Source organism: Xylocopa sonorina, chromosome 2 (genome assembly GCF_050948175.1).
Source record: "Xylocopa sonorina isolate GNS202 chromosome 2, iyXylSono1_principal, whole genome shotgun sequence".
Lineage (NCBI taxonomy): Eukaryota > Metazoa > Arthropoda > Insecta > Hymenoptera > Apidae > Xylocopa > Xylocopa sonorina.
Genome location: NC_135194.1, coordinates 11,435,968 through 11,454,745, shown reverse-complemented (window position 1 = coordinate 11,454,745; position 18,778 = coordinate 11,435,968). Strand labels below are relative to the sequence as shown.

Sequence of the window (18,778 nt, the reverse complement as noted above, 5' to 3'; positions counted from 1 at the left end):
TCCCTCCTTTTCTTCGTGCGGCGTAGGTCAATCGCGCATGGCCCTGAAAAGTGTATGATTTTTCAAAAAATAGTAACACGTTTTAATATTGCCAACATATGCGAGAATGAATAACGGAATATTAATATTAAGCCTTGCAAGGTTCCACACACACCCCTTTTTCTTTGGTTACAAGAACTACCAAGCGGATGTTGGTTCGACAATATAATAACTCTTGCCCTTGAGTCTATATTTATTTGATGAATTACATTCGTGGAAGGGTTTGTACTTATTTTAATAACGCGAAAGCTAACAGCCAGCTGCGTTTGTCCTTCGACACCCTAGTTTTATCATGATTTCTCCATTTTTGATTCTGCTATAGCACCCGTTGCAAATTATAATTAAGGAAAAGTAAACAGTCGAGTGATTCACTGAATTATGCGCACCTATAACGAGACTTTTTGCAAGAAACGGTCTGACCTTATGCTCGTTGACGCTAATAGTTTTTCTCCTCTGCTCATTATTTCTATTTCTCAAGTTGCTAATTTTCTTTTTATTTATATGAAAATGGGACATAGATGCGCCATTATGGCTTCTGTAACTGGTATTACCTGACTGAGACTAACAAAACATTGTTGATCTATTTAATAAAATCTGTTGGATAAAGGAATTGTCATGTTGAATGATAATGAATGGCAAAAACCGTTAATAAAAGTATGTGCATGTGGTGTAGGCGTATTGAACGTATCGTATAATGAAAGTACTAGCGTTTAGTTTATGCTAGAGGTACCAATCATTTCCTCATATTATTACTTGCATTTAAATAGAAATATATTTAGGAAAACTAAACGTACGAATTTGATAAAGTACTTCATAAGTTGATATAAATTAGAGTGTTAAAAATTTTATTCGCTACAACGTGGCCATTATAATGACATCCAAGTTGAGACAGGTGGATATTGATGGGATGGATTCAAAATATTTTCAACGCAACATTGCGTACTAATATTTTCACAACGTTAGTGAAATTTTGCAATGGTATTTGCAATATCGCATTATTGCAGCAATATTTCAGGAACGCCGCGTTTGTACTGCACTGGTTTTCAAAATGAAAACAGTACTTTGCACAATGTTATTTCTTTAATTAATCTACATTTAAAAATATCAAGTATGATCATTGCAGCTATACAAAATTGAAGAAAACCTTACTGGTTACGTTGTGAAACAATTCTTTTCTTTACGAAACAGAATTAATAAACTAATAAAGATTAACTTTTTACCACTTTCCGTGTAAAAAATAAAAAGAAAACATATGTATTCCAATTTTTAGAATCACCTGGTAGGTAAAACCTGTTTCTAAGGCATAGAATACCGTACATGACCCAGATTCTTCTTTTTAATTTTATTACACCCCTTTCACTATCTATAGACGCTATACAACTGGCATCCGGTTAAAACAGCCAAGAATCGAGAAACCAATCTAACAATTTAGTAACAATTGCTCCTTTTAGAATGGGAATAAGGAAAAATTAATGATCGTAGGGCCGGTTTGTCAACGTAGCACAAATACGCACGTTTCCTTTATTTCAAATTTTCCTCCATTAGTATACACGTATACTCGAATCATTATAACGGCAATTTTATTTACACATCAATATAGGATCTCCTCTCAGAAAATATCCGAACGGCCTATGCGCGTATCTTCCCGTGGTGTATAATAAACAAACTCGCATGCATCCATATATACGTAACATAAGAAATGTACATCGCAAGCTCCGAGAGACGAACTTTACTCGGACAGTACCCCAATTAAACAATAAATAAGACAGAAAGATCGTCGACGAAGCTTTCCGTTCGGTCACGTTGAATCATTGTCAATAATGGCAGTGCAACAAGAATTTCTTAATGATAATTACATCGTTAAGAAAGAAAATCTATCGACGGTTTAAAATAAAATTCATCGACCATCGGCTTACTTTTAATAACACCCAAACGTTAAATCTCTTTCGATACAATACCAAAATGCACAACACCATTATTAAAACAAATAGTTAAAAACCGCTACCGCAACTTCTCGATATTCGCAGCGAACCGTGTCAATATTGATCGAATATATTGTCTCTTTTTGTTTTTTTTTTTTTTTTTAAACAATATATTCGACAAAACAAATGTTTCGCAAGATTTTTTCGAATTTATCAATTCAGATCGTCAATTATACCGCATAAAATCTATTTTACTAGATATATTCTTAAATGAAGTATACGCAAAGAAAGTGCAAAGACGATTCCGTGATGTCTCGTTAAATACATCGATATCTTTTGTCTTAATGTTCGACGTAGTTTAATTTCTCGTTAGTTTGTCTTACGGTTATAATTATTAACATCCTCTGATCTCCTAGTAGTTTTAATACAGTTTCGATAATGTTAGAACTGTTCGTAAAACGCGAGTCTCCGGTATGAAAAGATCACATACATCATAAAAGTGATACGGTATCAGATACGGTAACAACGTGAAGCTTTGTCAATTCGTTCTTCAAATTTCTGTAGGTATTGGAAGTTCAAGTTCATGGTATAGATCTGCATTCGCGACTAATGCTTTTCTACACTCCAGTGTCATTTTGATTAGACTACTCTGTAATCTAGTAACTATGTACAAATCTAATATTACATAAGGCCCGCGCAGTGCAGTAAATAACGCCTACGACAATTTCTTCGTATGTACACAATACAGCAAAGCTTTGTTCTCGTTAAATAATCGTGACTCGAAAAATACGCGGTTACATATGTGCAGCCAGTGACAAAACCATAAAGACATCGGTAAAATTCAATTGCGCCGCGTACTTTTATTTAAACACCAGGAGAAGCCACGGGGTGAATTTGCAGAGCGAATTATGACAATAAAATTGTCACTGAAATGAAAATTAATGGGCAAATATTTTCGTCAGCGACTGCACATCATTCGAATGATATTCATTGTGCATAGAATGAACTTTTGGTAGCCGATCGTGTTTTAGATACTCCTCGAATGAACGTTTTATGTAATTTATACGATGATCTGTGCGTTTCAGTATACGAGAAAGTTAAAATCGGTTTATTAAGCTTTCAATTTAAATTCAAAGTCTTTGGCTTAACTTCGCTAATTAGGCTTAAGAAAGTATGCATAATCAATTCAATGGCCTTCGACTGTTGACTTAGTTTAGTGTTCACATTATAACTGTCTTGCTCATCCATTAGTGTTATACTGGAAAAATCATCACGTTAAAACACGACACTTACTGCTAATAACGGGATGAGAATCGTACTTTTTTTTCGGTATAAAAATCAAGGACATTTGTCAGATATCTTTGCTTTTGAAAGGCATCTACATATACATATGTATATCGTTTGTTCATATAAAAAACAAGTGAAAATAGCCCGTTTCATATTTCATCTTTTTTTTCCTCAATTCGCAAATACATTTGAAAATTTTTAGTGAAAATTGTTGTATCGACTTGAATAAAGTCTAACCAGTTATCGATTTAAACTTTTACTAGTTATAAAATTACACTGTATATAATCAATATGTCGCTAAACGATGAAATTCCATGTAATGCTACTGTATAAATAATGTGTACACATGTAATATTTATATATTAATATTACTATGTCGATATATACAATAATAATATACAGTAGTATTACACAGCATTAATAATTGTATGCGTTCGTTTAATTAGTAGTTACTTTTTTTTTTTTAATTTTCTACATTATGTTTATATTCTCTTTATTATGCTCTTTTACTTCCAACTCAAATTAACTTGTCACGAACATGTTTAGAATCTGTTTAGAAAAAATTTAATATTACTTGCTCAGCATCAAATATTTGAGATTCTAACTAACTAAATGTTAAATTTATTTATTGTATCATTTAAAATTTATTCCATTAGTTTACTAGCAAATTGAAATTTGTTTAGAATTAATTATTCCGATATTCGCATAAAATTAATATTCGAAAGTAGTACTGTTAAAAAAAAAAAATGGTTTAATATAAAAATTTACGAAAAATTTAGCCTCAGAGGATCAGTCATATAATCGATAAATGAATGTTCAACAACTTTTTTCACAGATTAAAATACAGTTAGCGTATATAAAATTTATATCAATATAGCACCCAGCAGAGAATTACTATGTGTAACACAAGAGTAATATATTCTTTTATGATTCACATTAGTTTACATTCGCATTATCTTCTAATTATAAAAAAAAAAATTCACAATGTTTTCTATTTCGCCAAGGTTTTCTAATAATTAACATTTGTCTCTTTCGTTATCACGCCTAATAAAAAAAGAAAATAAAACCACAAAAACATATTCGATACGATCTAACAACAATTTGTTATCGTCCGTAGCATCATATCTGTGATAAATTATCGGACAAAAACATATGCTTCATTAATATATAATAACGCGTAATGAACAAACCTAACATGTTTTTGTATATACACTATTATTAATACCCATGACATAGATGCAAGGATAATATAATGTTAAATCAAAACAAATCCCTCCTGCCACTCCAGGAACTTAGTTCTATTCCATTATCGATATTTTGATTATTCACAGTAAAATTTTTTTACATCAACATTCAATAGCAGCGTCAGAGGAAGGTTTATTGTTTTAATAGAAATCGTTTAAAGTATTTAAAGACGCAGATATTACCTGATTATACTTAAGAACGAAAATAGATGGTTAAAATCGACCTTAAACTATGCAGTGCCGGAAAGCTCCTTATGTAGAAAAGTTTCGATATCCACCCGACAAATAGGACAGCGTTTATTAGTACACAACCACTGATCGACACAGTCTATGTGAAATAAATGCATACATGGAAGCCTCCTGTAAAAAAACATCGGATATATGTACAATTTATGTAATGAAGTTGCTCCAAATGTATTGTATAAAAGATTAAATCAGCAATTTGAACAAGGCAATTAAAGATTTTTATTTTAATCTTCCTCTTCAAACTACCGATCCAATTATTCTGATATCTAAAAATAGATATTTACCTGACACTTTCACAGTCTTCGAATTCAGACAAACATATAGTACACTTTTCAATAGCGTCTTCACCATTTTCAACTTTCTTCACCTATGAGAAACAACGATATATGTATAGACAGGTAACAGTATCATAACGAACACTTTTACACGTAAACGTAAAATTCATTACCCGTTTGTACTTGTGACGGAATGTATGACTTTCGATCGATTCCTGCGTCGCTCCACAACTAATATGAGCCATGCGCCGCAAATCAACGAAGCGCATATAATTTTCAAATCGCGCCGACATGTGGCGCCCCGGATGTAGTATACCGAAAGGTGAGAACGGCATCATATCGTGGTTACCGGTTCCCTGCTATATGAAATCCAATGCGTACATTATAAAACACGTTAGCCAATTTTCTAACTTCTCGAAATTCAAATTCGATACTTAGTACGGTTTTAAAATTCTCGAAACGAATTCTTAAAACTTGAATTTCGAGGCTGTACAATCTCTAACTCCCAAAACATTATATTCGAAAACATACCAAATGAGCGTGTTGTAACCAATTGATATGAATGTGATGCATATGTTGTGGTCCAGGCGGTCTTCGATGAGGACCATAATGATGATACATATGATGATGTACATAAGGATGAACTGGCATTGAGGGTAACATAACCGGTGGTGTTGGTTCCATTTCCACAACACCGTTCAACGAATTTTCCTACACACATGAAACGATACATATCAACCACGTAAAAAACTTAGTTAAATTAATAAAGTTCATTATAAATATGTACATCACTAATAAATGTATTAAATTACCATAACAGGTTGTACGGAACATGGCGGACTAAAACTTGGCGGCCTCCTAGCTTCCGGGTGGCTATAAACAGTAGGCTGTTGCGGTGGTGGTAAAATTGGTGGCGGTAGATAATTTTCCGCATACGTCATATTTTCTGAACCGTTGCAACGATTATTGTTCGAAGGATTAGCGTTTCCGTTGTTACACGTATGTTGATTCGCTTGGTGTACGTGCGGACTGCACGGTGTTGTACTACTAAATACCAAAATTATTGTATAATGGAATATTTTGAATGTCTATCGTAATACTAACGTGTGATGCGTCGAAAATCTTGGATAAAGACATCTTCGTCGCACTTCTTGTGCACGTTGTTGTATCCTCCATAATCTTTCTTGTATAGGATGCATGCGTGGTCTTGATACTCCCGTAGAAGCCTCTACAAAAAAAAAAAAACGAAAGCAAATCAAACATTACGCGTGTCCGAATTTTTTTATCTTTTTTATATTTCCATAAACTTCAATACCTGGTACTTGATTATATCCTACGGGTATAACAGGAATTGGAATTCTATAATTATGATGCATGCATCGACCATGATATATGTAATCCGGTGGTCCATGCGTGCAATAAGTATTGTTCCCACTAAAACGATTATTGAAATTAATATTAGAATACGTCTATATTATTGCACATTAAGCAACTTGTTAACTATACCTATGTACATCCAACTGATCCAAACGGAATGGATACGTTGTCCATGGATTTACTACCGATGTTGTCGGAGCAGGTGGAGTATGTTCCTCGTCTGATTCCACAGTTAAATCAACTACGGTTACTGGACGATTATTTTCCTCATTATTTTGTACAGAATTTTGCTGTTAAAATATATATATAAAGATTCGTGTATTCGAAATGTGAACTCCATGTTGAACAATCAAAATAATTATATGTTACCTTATTATTATGATTTACTGTTCCCAGAACTTCAATAGATCCATCTTCATCATCGCTACTAGTAGTATCATCACTACTTGAGGACCAATCCAATTGTAAATCGGGTGCTGATGGTGTATCATCGTTTCCTACTAATACCAAGGAATTATATTATTATTTATTCTCTAGTAGTACATATAGCTGTTTTTTTATTCATTTTTGTTATGAATATAACAAAAATAATCATACTTGTTGCATGTCCAAAATGCTGCTGAGAGTTAATCGTGTTTGGCAAAAGTGAGTGGTACAAATTATTAGCTTCATTGGCACTATCATGTTCGATATTCTGCATAACTCTGTTCAGAACATTTCCATCGTTGCTTGACAATCTGGTTGTGCTGAAAAAAAAAATAATTTTTACACGTGACCTTACTGAAATCACTAAAACTAATTACCTGTTAAAAATTCCATCTGATAATCTAGATGGTCCAGCTACGCCCAAATTATCAGATTGCTGGTCATTTAATGACTTATGTTCCTCATTTTTTTTACTCTTATGTTTCACCAGGGAATCACGCTCATGTAAAATGCCCCCGGCTGTTTCGGGTCCATTTAAATAAGCTCCGAAAACAAAATTACTATCTGAAGTAGAATGGTGTGATGCATTTACATAGGGATTGATGGGTACTACATCCGAGTCCTCCACATCACTTTCGGCAAACAAATGATCATATTCCATCTCATTGCCTAGAGTAAAACAGCAAACACATGAAATTGTCCACTGGTTCAGAAATTAGTTGAATGATTCAAGAACAGATTAGAGATACCTGAATTAAATCTTGGCTGTGGCGAAGGGTCAACTGTAGATGTAAACGCTGTATCAAATATATCCGCTAAAGAAGTTGAATTTGCCTCCATGGATGATGTTATAGATTCGGCGTATAAACTACCTTGCTCTTCTGCCTTAGTTTTACACCAAATATTTTCAGAGCTTGTACTTTCTTCCATCCTATTTCATCAATTTAATGTTATTTAATATTCATAGAGAATATGAAGAATAAAAAAAATACAGCAGCAGAAAGTGCTAAATAATTCACACACTACAATTATGAGAATTTAATAATGGAGATATTTTTGATTGCACATTGAAAAATTTAACACAGCAGATTATGCAACCGACAATACAATTCCGATAAAAATAATATAAATTCTTTATTATATAGCAATGAAATGAAATAAAACACTAGACGATTGAAAAAATGATATATATTCAGACGATGATACATGTACATATTTACTTTGTTTCTCAATGACAGAGCCAGTCTTTTATCCTTACAAAGAGATACATATCCTAAGCGTATAAAACCGTCAACCTTCGATATAACGAGGATAATTTGATGACACGTAACATATGACAACGTATAGAAATGGAAATCTTTCGGTATCGTTGTACAAGAAGTGGTAATTAAAGCGACCGTGTATAACTTTCAGGAATAATGTCTTTCAATTCTGTTCGAAGTTATATTTGAGACGATCGGCATTCCAAAGAAATTTTCTAATACATTCCGTGAATACATCGAAACGATACCAAAACGTAGCAGCACAAACTACGGAAGAGGAGCGTGTGTACCTTGCAGTTCCTTTGATGGTTTTCTAAAGCGATAAGCCTCTCTTCACCACGTCATTTTTATCAAGATATTTATTTTCTATACATCACTGTCATTTATACCGTGCTATCTATGCGCGTCGATGTTAGCTTCGTAATTGGATCACTTGGAATTTCAATAAACTTTACAATCCATATGATAAGTTATATATGTATATATATAATTAATTTCTTATGTCAGTAATAACAATAAAATCGAAAAGGGATTTATGTAGACTTTCATCCGGTGATCTACACATTTGGCAACTACGATACCATCAATCGTAACTTTCATTAACTACGCTCAATTTTAGGTGGCCTCCGTTGATTGTGCAGCATGCTACCTTTCCGTGCCATAGAACTATCGTTACAGTTACAACGCGAGCTCGATACTTGTGGACACAATACCGATCGTTCTCAATCCCTTTGGCTAACGTTCCCACCGCATTATTTTAATTTTCGCGTAGCATACTTTTGTTTAAAAATTATGGATTCGGTGACCGACCCTACGTAGAGTGTACATTTCGAAGCTGCAAATAGGGACAACGTGAATTCCTCTACATCTTCTGCTAACACCGGCTCCCGAAACTAGGGAACTTTTGCCCGCGATACTCCCAGAAACCTTAAAAATAAACTATGACGTAAAGGGACGATTAACGTACGCCTAATTTAATACTGTACAACGTCCTTTACGCCGTGCGTCGAATTAAGGAGCTCGATTAATCTTATGGTTTGGAAGACTATCGTTTGAAAATGTGTAAGGCGTTAAGGAATTAAGTAACTTTCGTTCCACGACAGTATTGAAAACTGTCGCGCGTACTCTGCGCTAGTTACAAACGTGTCTTTTGCGTTGGAAATTAGATTGAAGAGAACGGTGTAAGAAGTAGCCGACCAATCGGTTCGATGCTCAACGTTCCTGTCATTTGACAACCTCGTAACGAATCTGGAGTATTAGGGTATGTGAGATAAGGCTGCACTTTGTCCGTGTATTTTCTCCGAACTTGACCTCGCCAGTCCGTCGAAGTCGGTCTTCTTAAATGGTGATTCTCTAATAATTCAATTTCGTTCATTGGCGATTCTGTGAGAAACATCAATTAAAAAATGGCTGTGGCCGTCAGAACGTTTTCGAAATTCACAGGTAAGATAAGGACGAGCCTTAGATATCTTTCGATGTTAAGACAGGCCGTTTCTACATTACAAAATGACTGGAACATGTTTTGTCAATTATCGCGGATGCTTCACGTCCGTTTCTCATACGGAAACGCGCTATTTTCGAAACTAAAAATACTCTTGACAATCCTTGTTCACATTAACACTCCCATTATATAAGAAGATGCATAATTATTCATATTTTTCCAAAAAAAAAAATAGATACAAATTGGATTCGCAACGCTTGTCATATTAACTTTTTTCAGTTGTAACAATTAACGCAGCATTATGTAATTGTTTGTGAATTTTTTCCCCTTTCATTTTGTGTATGAAATCAAAATCGTACAATGCATCTTTTAAATTATATTTCATATTTAATTGTATTACTCGTATGTTACAATTATTAATACTGTTTCGTACAACTATTGGGCACAGTAACATGTTCATTTGAATGTTACAGTACTTGAGTCTATATCACATTAAATGTCATACTAATCACATGAACTCATTGGATAATATTCAGTCATTGAACCTTGACCTAAAAGTTAAGAAATTTGATATTGTCTCTATAAATAATGTGTAGCATAGAATAATATGATCATTATAAATATTTCTATGCCATAGAGTATAGTGTTGTTTACCATTTAACATTTATTAAAACATGTATTTCATTAAATAGTAAAGCAGAAAGAATTATTAAATCAACTAAAAAAAACAAAAGGGTTTATACATCTACATTGTCATAATAAATTGTTACGTTTGTATTTCAGTCAGAAATTGTGGAAATTTATTGCGTAACCAAATAAGGTTCAATTATACAGAAACTAGAAAAAATTTAAGAATCGATTCCAATACCAAAGTTATATGTCAAGGTTTCACTGGTAAACAAGGAACGTTTCATTGCCAACAGGCCATTGAATACGGTACTAAAATAGTTGGCGGCACTAACCCCAAGAAAGCTGGTTCACAGCATCTTGGGAAACCAGTCTTCAAGACTGTGAAAGAGGTTGGCACCCAATTCATTTCTCTTGCATATTTCATATAGAACAATGGAGATTGTATTATATCTAAAATTGGATTGATTTTCATTCCAGGCGAAAGATGCCACTGGGGCTTCTGCATCCGTTATTTATGTCCCTCCACCAGCTGCAGCAGCAGCTATTATGGAGGCAATTGATGCAGAAATGCCATTAATTGTATGTATCACAGAAGGTATTCCACAACATGATATGGTCAAAGTTAAGAGACGACTTTTAGAGCAAAATAAATCTCGTCTAATTGGACCAAATTGTCCGGGAATAATAGCCCCAGAACAGGTACCGATATTAAAGATTTATCGATATATAGTATACATACTTTGTACTTAATGTATACAGGATATCTCAGATGAGTAGTAAAATTGTTTTATTCGGGGGCCTCGTGTTTAAAAAAGAGCGAGTTTAATCGTTCATCGAGTACAGGAACACTTGATTAATTCCCGTCAATATTTGCACCGAGCGTATCCAATCGGGAATTAAGCGCGTGTACGCGTAATCGACGAATTTTAAAGCTCGATTTTCCGAGCAGTAGACTCTCAAACAGAGGAGATTCTACATTCTTAATCTATATTCGCACATATCTATTGCTCGTCCTGAGACACCGTGTATAACTACTATCGTAGTACTATGTTGTGTTTTATAACATATTACTATCTCAGTGTAAAATAGGTATTATGCCAGGACACATACATCAAAGAGGAAAAGTTGGTATTGTGTCAAGATCGGGAACCTTAACATACGAGGCTGTGAATCAGACAACCCTTGTAAGTAAAAATCACTAATCTGCTTAGAATTTCAGTTCATTTTTACGATGATAATAATTTTCGCGATGATACGATGTAATGTTATTTTAAGGCTGGTCTTGGGCAAACACTTTGCATTGGAATTGGTGGCGATCCATTTAACGGAACAGACTTCATTGATTGCTTGGATGTATTCCTAAGGGATCCAGACTGTGATGGTATTATAATGATCGGTGAAATCGGCGGCAGCGCAGAGGAATCGGCGGCGGAATATCTAATTGAGAACAATACTGTTGGTTGCCGTTCAAAGTTATTGGTACCCGTGTCCCATCCCGTCCTAATTCACGATTATTTTTCTTTCCAGAAGTCCTGATGTCACTTGTATCCCCAAAAACCGTTCATTATGCCCCGTATAAATATAATTTACAGGAATATATAATGCATACAGATATCATACATGTCTACGATGATTGTAGGGTAGTAAAGCCAAGCCAGTAGTATCATTTATTGCCGGTATTACTGCCCCACCTGGCCGAAGAATGGGACATGCTGGCGCAATCATTTCAGGAGGGAAAGGCGGTGCGCAAGATAAAATCAATGCACTCGAAAAGGTATCGATTACTCCATCATGTTGTCTATTAGGTCATAATACACATATTACTGAATTAGTGCAACAACTATACATAATGCCCAAAATTAATGATTTTCAATTTATTCTGCTAATAAATAAACTTTTTATCGAAGTAAAAAGATAATTGACCATACTTCACCAGAAGACTGGCATTTCACATATTACGATCTAATACCGAAAAATAAAATTTGCTACTGGTAATATCTACGTTACGACATACACAAATATTTGTTCACTTTATCTAGGCTGGTGTAATAGTATCAAGGAGCCCTGCGCAAATGGGAAACGAACTGTTAAAAGAAATGACCCGTCTTGGCTTGGTCTGTAATTAAAAAATACGTGCCGCTATAAAATATACATATGTAGTTTGCCTCATGTGGATGTATACAATAAATTGAAAGTATAAACAATGCAATGGGGTCTCTGAGAAACGAAACGATATTAACGCATTGAAAACATGCGAATACATAAAAATTATCGATAACGCAATGACTATTACTGACCGTCGTGCGAGATTGCCCGTCTACTTTATTCCTATAAGAAAAAACGTCTAAAGGAACACGAAGATTCGTTGAGAAGTTAAATTTATTTTAAAATTGTGTACAGTGTTCAGAAAATATTTTTATCGATATAGCTTTTATTTTAACAATTAGCCAGATATCCAAAGAGGACATAGAAAATATTTCTAATAACTGCCGTTATCCTTCGTCGTCATCGTTTTTTCTTAACTGGACATCATCAATTTTTCTATGCTACTACACTATAATTTTAAGGAACAGTTATTTAAGTAATTCTTACTATATTGTTGTAAATTATATTAAAGCTATATCTGGTTATAATAAACTTGTAAAGCTGTTATATCTCATATTGTAAAACGTGTTAAAGATCTAAATATATCAAATAACATTAATTGACATCCCAAATCTTTTATTACTTCGAAATTATTTACAAGTAATGATTATCTTGAGAAATTTGTCTGATCTTTTATATATTAATTTTCATACAGAAAATCCCATTACTTGGTCTATGAATTTGGCAATGTTTTTACTTCTTTCATTGATGAAAGGCCTTAGTTCAGTGAAATTCATGGTTTGAATAGTATTCAACAAAGTTTGACAAGTACAGTAATATAAATATTTGTCTCTGTGGAGTTGCTCTCCTAATTCTAATTGGTGATTGTCCATCAAGCTTTCGTTTGCAACTACAATCAAGTTTTTCTTATTATCCAAAGCATCTAAGATGCTTCCTGCCCCTGCATGGCTTATGATTAGATCAGCAGCTTGTACATAATCGATTATATTCCCAGTCAAATTAAAATATTCTATTCTAGTAAAACCGCAACGGGGAGTACAATCTGGTACATACAATGTTTTACCAACTTGCAAAACTAGCTCGTTATACCCCTTTGACGATAATGCCTAAAATATTCACAGGATATTATAAATGCTATACTACATTAATGTATATCCAATGAAGTTACTTTAACACAAACGAAGGCTAAGTGCTTGTACAATTTTCCACAGTACAAAATAAAATGTTATAGGTGAATATCTAAAGAAATAACATGTATCATCACCTCCAGAATCTCTGAGGTAAGCAATGTCCTGATTAACTCGTCAAATTTGGTAGTGCCAACAGTTACAAATACTATACTTTTCGTTGATTCCATTTCCAATGTACTGAGACTAATCGTTAAACAAGTGGCAACGACAAAACACCGCGTAATTACAGATTAATTGCATTTCGTTCCAGTAATGTATTTATCAATGAAATAAATTTCATTTTCCACTGGTGGCGTCGTCTCTCCGAAAAGTGCTCAAACTGGTCGCACACCGTTATCGACAGCGAAGTGAACTACTGAAGAACTACTAGCGCCATCTCTGCGGAGAATACTGAAACTAATTCTCGCGCTCCTCCAAGAGATGGAGCTAGTAGTTCTTCAGTAGTTTACATTGTTTTTTAGCACATTTTGAAGTGTTATGTGATTTGCCATATTGTCTGAGTATAGAATAAATTATTGTATTACACAATCTTCAATTTTTCCTTAAATTTGTTATCATATTTATCATTATCTTACCATATACTTTATCTTCCTTAAGATTTCTAATGCATTTTGTAATTTCTATTAATTAACACTTTGTAATATAAACTTTTGTTATGCGGAACATATTCACTATTCAAAAGAAAATTATCGATAGATTTCGATAGTGAAAACTATCGATAACAATCGATAGTTCGCCACTAGTAATGTAGCAGCGACTACTTCAGTTGAGCGTTATCGTTGCTCCTCTATTGACTTAAGTACGGTGATTGTTAATTATTAAATAAATAGAGACAATCAACAAATTTGATCACTTTCTTTTGAATGACAATAAAACACACATAGCAAAATGCCACGTATTATGATAAAAGGTGGTGTTTGGCGTAACACCGAGGTAAGATATAATTCCTAACCTACATATATCGACGTTTGGATTACAAAAGGTGGTCTTCTCTAAAAATATTCCGCTTCCTCAGGATGAGATTTTAAAAGCAGCTGTTATGAAATATGGCAAAAATCAATGGAGTCGTATAGCATCTCTTTTACATAGAAAATCTGCTAAACAATGTAAAGCACGTTGGTTTGAATGGTTAGATCCAAGCATCAAAAAGACAGAATGGAGCAGGGAGGAAGACGAGAAGCTTCTTCATCTTGCAAAACTAATGCCGACACAATGGAGAACAATCGCACCAATTATTGGAAGGACAGCTGCACAATGTTTGGAACGTTACGAATATTTACTGTGCGTTTAACACACTCCATAACTTCAGTTTGATATTTATACGTAAGAGTCTAAATAATGTTTTCCATTGCCACATTAGGGATCAGGCTCAAAAGAAAGAGGAAGGTGATGATGCCACGGATGATCCTCGCAAACTGAAGCCAGGAGAAATTGATCCAAATCCTGAAACAAAACCAGCTAGACCTGATCCTAAAGACATGGATGAAGATGGTGTGATTCCCATTTTAAGAACTGTAACTTTTCCCCTCCTTGTATATAAAACAACAATAAAATTAGTAATTTTCAGAATTGGAGATGTTATCCGAGGCACGTGCTAGGCTTGCAAATACTCAGGGTAAAAAAGCGAAACGTAAGGCTAGAGAGAAACAGTTGGAGGAAGCTCGTAGACTGGCTGCTCTTCAAAAACGTAGAGAATTAAGAGCTGCTGGTATTACCGTGTCGCAAAAGAATAAACGTAAACGGGGCGTTAATTATAATTCTGAGATTCCTTTCGAGAAACGGCCCGCACCCGGATTTTACGATACTTCGACCGAGCACGTAGATCCACTTGCTATTGACTTCTCGAAAATGAGGCAGCAACATTTAGATGGAGAATTAAGGCAGGAGAAAGAAGAAATGGAACGTAGAAAAGACAAACAAAAATTGAAACAACGTAAAGAAAATGATATTCCAATGGGAATGCTGAATAATGAAGAACCAATCAAGAAAAGAAGTAAACTTGTATTACCAGAGCCACAGATATCTGATCAAGAATTACAACAAGTTGTTAAACTTGGTAGAGCATCTGAGGTATATTAAAATATTTGATTTCCTGACATAAAAAAAGCGAGCATTCTAATTTTATTGTTTGTGATAGGTTGCTCGTGAAGTTGCGACAGAAAGTGGTATTACATTATCAGATAGTTTGTTAGCTGATTATTCTTTACCAACAAATGCAGCTGTAACTCCGCGTACCCCGGCCGCTGCGGATAGAATTCTTCAGGAAGCTCAAAATGTTATGGCCCTGACACATGTCGATACCCCGTTGAAAGGTTAATAAATTTGCGAATTAGAAATCTCTGAAGAACAATGAAATATCAGTGATATTGAATTCTTTGCTTTATCTTTCATAAACAGGTGGATTAAATACCCCGTTGAACAATTCTGATTTCACTAGCGTCGTGCCTTCCGCGAACGCTGTAGCAACACCAAATACAATTTTAGCTACACCTTTCCGTTCGCAACGTAGCGACGGAACACCTGCTAATTCATTTAATACGCCAACATCTACGCGAACGCAAAACGGAGTTCTAGCAACCACACCGGTTCGCGATAAACTCAGTATTAACCCGGACGAAAATATGGATGGATCAGAGACTCCGTTAATTCAAAAACAAGTAAAGGAACAACTGCGTGCTGGTTTAAGTGCACTTCCAGTACCACGTAACGATTATGAAATAGTAGTTCCCGAAGGAGAAGCAAAAGACGAAGATACTACTTCGGCCGCGACAGAAATTGTCGAGGATCAAGCCGATATAGATGCCCGACAACAGCAGGAGTTAATAGAACAAAGTTCGTAATTCATTGGTGCTTGAGTATAAACCTATTTTACCATCCTCGTTCGAAAATAGGTTTAGCGGAAATATAATATTGACTTTAGAAATATAAAGGATTAATATCACCTCAAGTACTTACTTAGTAACATTTTACAGGGAAAAAAGAACTGTCTAGGAGATCACAAGTTATACAACGAGATTTACCACGGCCAGTTGATGTAAATATGAATATTTTAAGGCCATTCATGGATACCCCATTAACAGATTTGCAAAGGGTATGCACATACAACAGATGAATACATTATATACTTATATCACGATCATATAAATATTAATGAACATTTTAGGCGGAGGAACTGATTAAAAGAGAAATGATCACAATGCTGCAACATGACGCAATGCAAAATCCAGTGCAACAAAGCCGAAAAGGTTCCTCAAATTCAGCTGCCCATGCGCAAGCTTACTTAGAACAACATCCTTACGGCAACTTCGAAGAAGAGGAGCTTACAGCCGTGAGTTAATTACGTTATATTGATTTTCAATTTGTATCTTTTAATTGAACAAGCATCTCCTTATTCAGGCCAAGAAGCTTTTGACAGAAGAAATGGGGGTAGTAAAAGAAGGTATGGCACATGGGGAACTAAGCTTAGATTCTTATACCACAGTATGGGAAGAATGCTTATCACAGGTAATTATCATGCTTAAAATGTTTTCAAGTTAATAAATATGTTTCTTTTCTATATACGTTCATGTATTTCGTCAGATATTATATCTGGAAACTCAAAAACGATACACGCGAGCCACATTGGCTTCTAAGAAAGACAGAGTAGAAGCGTGCGAAAGAAAATTGGAAGAAAACCGCATGCATATGACTGGCGAAGCTAAACGTGCAGCGAGAATGGAAAAGAAATTGAAAGTTCTCACTGGGGGTTATCAGGTATATACTTTCATATTTATGTAAAAGAATATATTTATTAATGTATGTATCTTTTTTGTGGTAGACTAGGGCACAAGTATTAACCAAGCAGTTACATGATCTGTGGGAACAAATAGAACAGGCGCATTTAGAACTTTCAACATTCAAATTTTTGCAAACACAGGAAGAGGCAGCTGTGCCGAGAAGAGTAAATGCTCTTATGGAAGACGTTAACAGACAAACAGAACGAGAACGTGTATTGCAAACTCGATATGCACAATTGCAAGATCAATTGCAGCAATGTTAAATATTGTCTACATTTATTGTAATATATTAGATCGCGAATATTGTAAAAGTTTTTGTGAAATACAAAAAAAGTTAATTCCTATATAAAATCACTAAAATAATACTTAAAGTAAAGAAGTTAAAGCTCTCGAGGATCTCAATTTTTTATAACAAAAAATCATTTATTTCAAGTTATTCGTAATTGACGAATCAGCTTATTTAAGCCGAGACAATTTTATGTGAATATAATTTATTCTACGTAAAAATTAGCGTTATAAAAATAGTTGTTAAACAGAAGAAAAAAACAGTGAAAAAATATTATACATAGCCACTTTTATGTTTATTTTATCAATAATTTTAATAATGGAACGAAGAACTCTCAAGCATTTGCGATTTACAACTTTTATTAGAGTGCAATTTATTTAAAAATTGCGCGCATAACTAACGATAGTGCTAAGCAATGTAATTATTATATGTTCTTTTCGAAGACAATACGATACTATATTAAATATCGTAATTTTCTAATGTACGCTGGATAAAAAAATTAAAGTTTATTATTAATTTAAAGAAATAAGAATGTAATTATTTAAATTTTTGTGCTGTACGCATTCGTATGGCTAACAATGTAAAAACACCGGAAATGATGAGAATAAATCAAAAGTCGTGCGTTACGATTCAATATTGTTTAATACTATTAATAATTATTATAAAGTATGTAAAGATGCATAAATTACTCTAAAATATTTTAAAATTATAAAATGTAATAAATAACTATATAATGTACTGTATAAAAGCAAGTGAATATTAATTATGAAAATTCTTTTGACTAAGGATCAGTTCGAAGTTAAACTAGTGCGGGAGTGTCGCGGTTTTTTGCTCGTTCGATTCTTTAACTTTATTTTCAAATAATTAGGAGATTACTTTTGGAAGATTAAAAATACGTAAGTAACATACGTAAGTAGTAGTTTTAATATATCAAAAAGGGAATACTGTACGAAATAATTGAATTCTCTCTAAATATTCTCGACGCTCTCTTGCAACGCTTGTAAAGTAACGTACATTCTAACGTATTCTAACAATAGTATTAATTTTACCAGGTGTTAGTGCAAGTAATTCGAGTACAACTGAAGGGACCACAAGTTTTACAAAATAAGGTGATCGGTAAGTTACGATTTTCAATTATAATATCCAATCAGTTTCGCAAGAAGAATAGTTCAGAAAGAATCTAATTTTTTATTTCAAGATGGAGGAGCGTATAGAGTAGCTGAATTTATATTCAACTCATCTGCTATTGGTGAGTACGAATTACGTTTTCA

The 18,778-nt window shown here is 34.1% G+C and overlaps 4 protein-coding genes across 7 annotated transcripts; 2 read left to right on the top strand and 2 right to left on the bottom strand.

Annotated features, from left to right (window-relative positions):
• Positions 1 to 4,544: 4,544 nt before the first annotated feature.
• On the bottom strand, positions 4,545 to 8,748 carry LOC143432806 (uncharacterized). 4 transcript variants are annotated; one of them, XM_076909703.1, is made up of 13 exons: positions 8,037 to 8,748; positions 7,566 to 7,747; positions 7,194 to 7,485; positions 6,988 to 7,136; positions 6,760 to 6,887; positions 6,520 to 6,680; positions 6,329 to 6,447; positions 6,118 to 6,241; positions 5,826 to 6,060; positions 5,545 to 5,724; positions 5,187 to 5,372; positions 5,023 to 5,105; positions 4,545 to 4,852 (listed from the first exon to the last, which is right to left on the bottom strand). In XM_076909703.1, exons 2-13 carry the CDS (start codon positions 7,744 to 7,746, stop codon positions 4,723 to 4,725), a joined length of 1,968 nt encoding a protein of 655 aa, XP_076765818.1. In that variant the 5' UTR covers position 7,747; positions 8,037 to 8,748; the 3' UTR covers positions 4,545 to 4,722. The 4 variants fall into 4 exon arrangements, with proteins under 4 accessions (XP_076765818.1, XP_076765817.1, XP_076765819.1 ...); XM_076909702.1 differs by having other exon boundaries at positions 8,369 to 8,748; XM_076909704.1 differs by having other exon boundaries at positions 5,187 to 5,369; positions 8,369 to 8,748.
• Positions 8,749 to 9,264: 516 nt separating this feature from the next.
• Positions 9,265 to 12,853, top strand: Scsalpha1 (Succinyl-coenzyme A synthetase alpha subunit 1). Its single transcript, XM_076909850.1, has 7 exons — positions 9,265 to 9,521; positions 10,303 to 10,538; positions 10,627 to 10,848; positions 11,229 to 11,333; positions 11,425 to 11,604; positions 11,789 to 11,923; positions 12,189 to 12,853. Exons 1-7 carry the CDS (start codon positions 9,485 to 9,487, stop codon positions 12,273 to 12,275), a joined length of 1,002 nt encoding a protein of 333 aa, XP_076765965.1. The 5' UTR covers positions 9,265 to 9,484; the 3' UTR covers positions 12,276 to 12,853.
• Positions 12,854 to 12,932: 79 nt separating this feature from the next.
• Positions 12,933 to 13,725, bottom strand: Alg13 (Alg13 UDP-N-acetylglucosaminyltransferase subunit). The gene is made up of 2 exons (XM_076909908.1): positions 13,520 to 13,725; positions 12,933 to 13,361 (listed from the first exon to the last, which is right to left on the bottom strand). The coding sequence occupies exons 1-2, from the start codon at positions 13,610 to 13,612 to the stop codon at positions 12,942 to 12,944; spliced, it is 513 nt and encodes a 170-aa protein (XP_076766023.1). The 5' UTR covers positions 13,613 to 13,725; the 3' UTR covers positions 12,933 to 12,941.
• Positions 13,726 to 14,203: 478 nt separating this feature from the next.
• Positions 14,204 to 17,915, top strand: Cdc5 (cell division cycle protein 21). Its single transcript, XM_076909951.1, has 11 exons — positions 14,204 to 14,378; positions 14,461 to 14,726; positions 14,806 to 14,936; positions 15,013 to 15,515; positions 15,583 to 15,757; positions 15,843 to 16,277; positions 16,418 to 16,536; positions 16,609 to 16,773; positions 16,842 to 16,949; positions 17,025 to 17,198; positions 17,263 to 17,915. The coding sequence occupies exons 1-11, from the start codon at positions 14,334 to 14,336 to the stop codon at positions 17,482 to 17,484; spliced, it is 2,343 nt and encodes a 780-aa protein (XP_076766066.1). The 5' UTR covers positions 14,204 to 14,333; the 3' UTR covers positions 17,485 to 17,915.
• Positions 17,916 to 18,778: the final 863 nt, after the last annotated feature.

Excerpts from the sequence above, each read along its gene's own strand:
- Scsalpha1 (XM_076909850.1), top strand. The coding sequence starts at position 9,485 with ATGGCTGTGGCCGTCAGAACGTTTTCGAAATTCACAG. Across the intron at positions 9,522-10,302 it reads AACGTTTTCGAAATTCACAG|TCAGAAATTGTGGAAATTTA; the intron begins GTAAGATAAGGA and ends TTTGTATTTCAG. Across the intron at positions 10,849-11,228 it reads GAATAATAGCCCCAGAACAG|TGTAAAATAGGTATTATGCC; the intron begins GTACCGATATTA and ends TTACTATCTCAG.
- LOC143432806 (XM_076909703.1), bottom strand. The coding sequence starts at position 7,746 with ATGGAAGAAAGTACAAGCTCTGAAAATATTTGGTGTAAAACTAAGGCA. Across the intron at positions 6,681-6,759 it reads CAGTAAATCATAATAATAAG|CAAAATTCTGTACAAAATAA; the intron begins GTAACATATAAT and ends ATATTTTAACAG. Across the intron at positions 5,725-5,825 it reads GTTCCGTACAACCTGTTATG|GAAAATTCGTTGAACGGTGT; the intron begins GTAATTTAATAC and ends TCATGTGTGTAG.
- Alg13 (XM_076909908.1), bottom strand. The coding sequence starts at position 13,612 with ATGGAATCAACGAAAAGTATAGTATTTGTAACTGTTGGCACTACCAAA. Across the intron at positions 13,362-13,519 it reads TTACCTCAGAGATTCTGGAG|GCATTATCGTCAAAGGGGTA; the intron begins GTGATGATACAT and ends TGAATATTTTAG.
- Cdc5 (XM_076909951.1), top strand. The coding sequence starts at position 14,334 with ATGCCACGTATTATGATAAAAGGTGGTGTTTGGCGTAACACCGAG. Across the intron at positions 14,379-14,460 it reads GTGTTTGGCGTAACACCGAG|GATGAGATTTTAAAAGCAGC; the intron begins GTAAGATATAAT and ends CCGCTTCCTCAG. Across the intron at positions 15,516-15,582 it reads AACTTGGTAGAGCATCTGAG|GTTGCTCGTGAAGTTGCGAC; the intron begins GTATATTAAAAT and ends TGTTTGTGATAG.